Genomic DNA, 4,334 nt, shown 5'->3' on the forward strand with positions numbered 1-4,334 from the left:
AGAGGAGAGAGAGAGGAAGGAGAGAGAGAGGAAGGGGAGAAGAGAGGGAGAGGAAGGGGGGAGAGAGATAGGAGAGAGAGAGAGAGAAAGGGGAGAGGGGGGAGAGAGAGGAAGGAGAAAGAGAGAGAGAGAGGAAGGGGAGAGAGAGAGAGGAAGGGGAGAGAGAGAGAGGAAGGGGAGAGAGAGAGAGGAAGGGGAGAGAGAGAGAGGAAGGGGAGAGAGAGAGAGGAAGGGGAGAGAGAGAGAGGAAGGGGAGAGAGAGAGAGGAAGGGGAGAGAGAGAGAGGAAGGGGAGAGAGAGAGAGGAAGGGGAGAGAGAGAGAGGAAGGGGAGAGAGAGAGAGGAAGGGGAGAGAGAGAGAGGAAGGGGAGAGAGAGAGAGGAAGGGGAGAGAGAGAGAGGAAGGGGAGAGAGAGAGAGGAAGGGGAGAGAGAGAGAGGAAGGGGAGAGAGAGAGAGGAAGGGGAGAGAGAGAGAGGAAGGGGAGAGAGAGAGAGGAAGGGGAGAGAGAGAGAGGAAGGGGAGAGAGAGAGAGGAAGGGGAGAGAGAGAGAGGAAGGGGAGAGAGAGAGAGGAAGGGGAGAGAGAGAGAGGAAGGGGAGAGAGAGAGAGGAAGGGGAGAGAGAGAGAGGAAGGGGAGAGAGAGAGAGGAAGGGGAGAGAGAGAGAGGAAGGGGAGAGAGAGAGAGGAAGGGGAGAGAGAGAGAGGAAGGGGAGAGAGAGAGAGGAAGGGGAGAGAGAGAGAGGAAGGGGAGAGAGAGAGAGGAAGGGGAGAGAGAGAGAGGAAGGGGAGAGAGAGAGAGGAAGGGGAGAGAGAGAGAGGAAGGGGAGAGAGAGAGAGGAAGGGGAGAGAGAGAGAGGAAGGGGAGAGAGAGAGAGGAAGGGGAGAGAGAGAGAGGAAGGGGAGAGAGAGAGAGGAAGGGGAGAGAGAGAGAGGAAGGGGAGAGAGAGAGAGGAAGGGGAGAGAGAGAGAGGAAGGGGAGAGAGAGAGAGGAAGGGGAGAGAGAGAGAGGAAGGGGAGAGAGAGAGAGGAAGGGGAGAGAGAGAGAGGAAGGGGAGAGAGAGAGAGGAAGGGGAGAGAGAGAGAGGAAGGGGAGAGAGAGAGAGGAAGGGGAGAGAGAGAGAGGAAGGGGAGAGAGAGAGAGGAAGGGGAGAGAGAGAGAGGAAGGGGAGAGAGAGAGAGGAAGGGGAGAGAGAGAGAGGAAGGGGAGAGAGAGAGAGGAAGGGGAGAGAGAGAGAGGAAGGGGAGAGAGAGAGAGGAAGGGGAGAGAGAGAGAGGAAGGGGAGAGAGAGAGAGGAAGGGGAGAGAGAGAGAGGAAGGGGAGAGAGAGAGAGGAAGGGGAGAGAGAGATTGGAGAGAGAGAGAGAGAGAGAGAGGAAGGGGAGAGAGAGTCATTTAACATTTCATGCGATTTAAACATTCGATTCTGGAGATGGAGTTTCCTGAATGAAAATCACAATCACTGGTAGAATTTTGTTAATTCAGGAAAACATTTTGCCTCCCGCTCCTTTGATTTTTTTCATCGCTCACCGAAGTGATCTCATTAACTATTAGAAAATCAAACGAACGTTCCCAAAAACACATTTTTTTTACATGTATTTCTCCTGGTAGATATATCCAGCTTCAGTCCTCTAGAGATGGCTTTTAGAATGCAAGCTCTGAGGATCAGGGCCCTCCTATCCCTCTTGTATTGAATTATATTGTAACAAGGATGCATAGGGGTTCAGACGGCGCCACGTCCCGGTATCAATGGATAAGAATTTCTGATCTATTGAGTTATATTGTAACTTTTATGTCTGCCTTTATATTGTGAAGCGCTGAGCATACTGTCGGCGTTCTATAAATCCTGTATAATAATAATGATGGTGATGATTGTAGGGAGGGATCGGACCACACCGGGATCTCTCAGACATACCTGTGCTGTCAGTGCAACCATTCACACCCTAATCCCTGCAGGCTTGTTGATGTCTGGTTACCATGGTGACAGCCACGCCCACACAGCTCTGATTGGATGAGGCTTACACCCACATTTATTACAAATACGTCCACCCTGACCTCCAATTACACAGAGACTGGGACCAGTCACCACCATTGCTTTACTGGTCAGGAACTGGAAACATTGAAAGAAAAAACTGTTACAATGAAACTTTTCAACATGTTAAACATCTTTAAAGTGCAGCTGAAGCCATTTCATTTTAGGGGGCGGGGGCGGGGGAGGGGGGATCAGACCCCTTGCCAGGTTTTTACTGCTGTCTGTAGGGAGATTCACCCCCTCTGCTGGTCCTGGTGCCCATTATCAATGAAAGTGATGGTGGGTTGTCACCAGAAAAGGAGTAGATGGGAAATCATCCAATGGGGACACTAGTTCAGGTGATTTTGCTGACCACCAGGGATTTCCCGGGATTTTTTTCTGACTTCCCGTTGTGTCCATCAGACAGGAAGTGAAAGGAAACCACCCTAATATGACACAGCAACCCCTGTCAGCAATAAAAGTTATAACCCTCCTTTTACAATATGCAAAACTTAAAAACAAAAAAAGTTTTGGGTTCAGTTCTACTTTTTGAAGTTCAGTGTGAGTACCTGAATGTGACCCGGTGTCAGTCCCTTTACTGCAAGTCTGGAGGGTGAGAGGAAGAAGCAGAACATGTTCATGTGCCGAGGAGCATGCTGAGAGGAGGAGAAAACAGAGTGACAAAGAGATGAGCTCATCACTCGTCTGCTTTAATTGTCCAATCACAGGCTGGGGGATGGGTTCAAGACAACCAGGGCTCAGAGGAAGTGGGTTGAATGATACCGGCCTTAAGACTGAGGACATCTAGTGGTAGTAAATTGAAGATACTCCCCTTCCTCAGCAGCCTTCCCAATACCAGGACTTTCAGTGTTGGAGGAGCGTGTGACTGTGCTCGGGTCCAGCAGCCAAATGCCAGCCCTGAGCACTATCACATGACAGGGGAGGGGGGGTATCATTGCAGAGATGCTGCCACTTTACCATGCATAGGTAATGAGATGATGTCTCTTTAAATCCGACCTCTGTCCTTCCCTTCAGTCTTCTATCTGACCTCCGTCCTTCCCTTCTCTCTTCTATCTGACCTCCGTCCTTCCCTTTAGTCTTCTATCTGACCTTCGACCTTCCCTTCAGTCTTCTATCTGACCTCCGTCCTCCCCTTCAGTCTTCTATCTGACCTCCGTCCTCTCCTTCAGTCTTCTATCTGACCTCCGGCCTTCCCTTCAGTCTCATATCTGACCTCCGTCCTTCCCTTCAGTCTTCTATCTGACCTCCGTCCTCCCCTTCAGTCTTCTATCTGACCTCCGTCCTCCCCTTCAGTCTTATATCTGACCTCCGTCCTTCCCTTCAGTCTTCTATCTGACCTCCGTCCTCCCCTCCAGTCTTATATCTGAACCTCCGTCCTTCCCTTCAGTCTTCTATCTGACCTCCGTTCTTCCCTTGAGTCTTGCACAGTGGTCCCGGCTCCTCTCCTCTTCCTCTGATATCACTGCACACTGGGAGCTTCTCACAATGTGCATTAGAAGCCGCAGCAAGTCAGATAGAGCCCACCCTCATTTCCTGGCTGGAGGACATCCAGCATTATCTAGCACTTTCCTCCCCAGCCTGACTGTCCCTGGCCCCACCCTTTTCGTTCACTAGATTTCAGTTCTTCCAATCATGGAGGCTCAGCATCACATGTGGGCGGTCTACATGCAAATACAGTCTGCCTAGGACCGCCCACTCCTCCAGACTGACATCAACCCATCAAGGCATTTTGATATTTGCATAACTCCTCCCAAGAGCCACCCCACTGCTTGCATCAAGGCTCATGAGAGTGCTGAGGCAGGGTGCTGGGATGTCTTCAGGAAGCTCTGTACAGGAGGAGGAGGTCAGGGAAGGCAAATTATAAGCAGATTAAACTTCACCAACCAAATAAAACACTGCAGACCCTAAATATACAAAAGATGTTTAATTACACTGATTTCCCAGATTTAATTATAAAATGCGGAATAATAAAATCTATAAATGGAATTTGAAGTAACAATATAATTTATGTACAGAATATAAAACAGTAAAATACAAGCTCGGCAAAGACCCGACCCGCCCTACATGCACAGCGCCCATTCTTCAGTCCAGACCCAGCTTGTCCTTGTTCTCCCAGAGCCAGTCATGATACTTGTTCAGTTTGTGGTCCTCCGGCTGAACCTGCGAAGATATCACAGACACACATGGAAAGCTGAAGTCTGATCTGCTTATATGTCGCCATCTCTGGTTCCCCCCTCCATCAGCATGCCAATGAAAATAAAACCACACTTTACATCTGCAGCTTTCATTACAATAACCCCCCCCCC

The 4,334-nt window shown here is 50.0% G+C and overlaps 1 protein-coding gene across 1 annotated transcript in view; it reads right to left on the reverse strand.

Annotated features, from left to right (window-relative positions):
• Window positions 1-4,098: 4,098 nt before the first annotated feature.
• The window catches only part of MBD4 (methyl-CpG binding domain 4, DNA glycosylase), a 19,455-nt gene continuing 19,219 nt past the window's right edge, over window positions 4,099-4,334 (reverse strand). Inside the window, exon 9 of the mRNA XM_018555220.1 lies at window positions 4,099-4,188. Coding sequence (XP_018410722.1) covers window positions 4,111-4,188 — 78 coding nt within the window. The 3' untranslated portion in view covers window positions 4,099-4,110. The remainder of the gene's footprint in view (window positions 4,189-4,334) is intronic.

This window comes from Nanorana parkeri, unplaced genomic scaffold, assembly GCF_000935625.1.
Source record: "Nanorana parkeri isolate BGI_ZX_2015 unplaced genomic scaffold, ASM93562v1 scaffold188, whole genome shotgun sequence".
Taxonomy (NCBI): Eukaryota; Metazoa; Chordata; class Amphibia; order Anura; family Dicroglossidae; genus Nanorana; species Nanorana parkeri.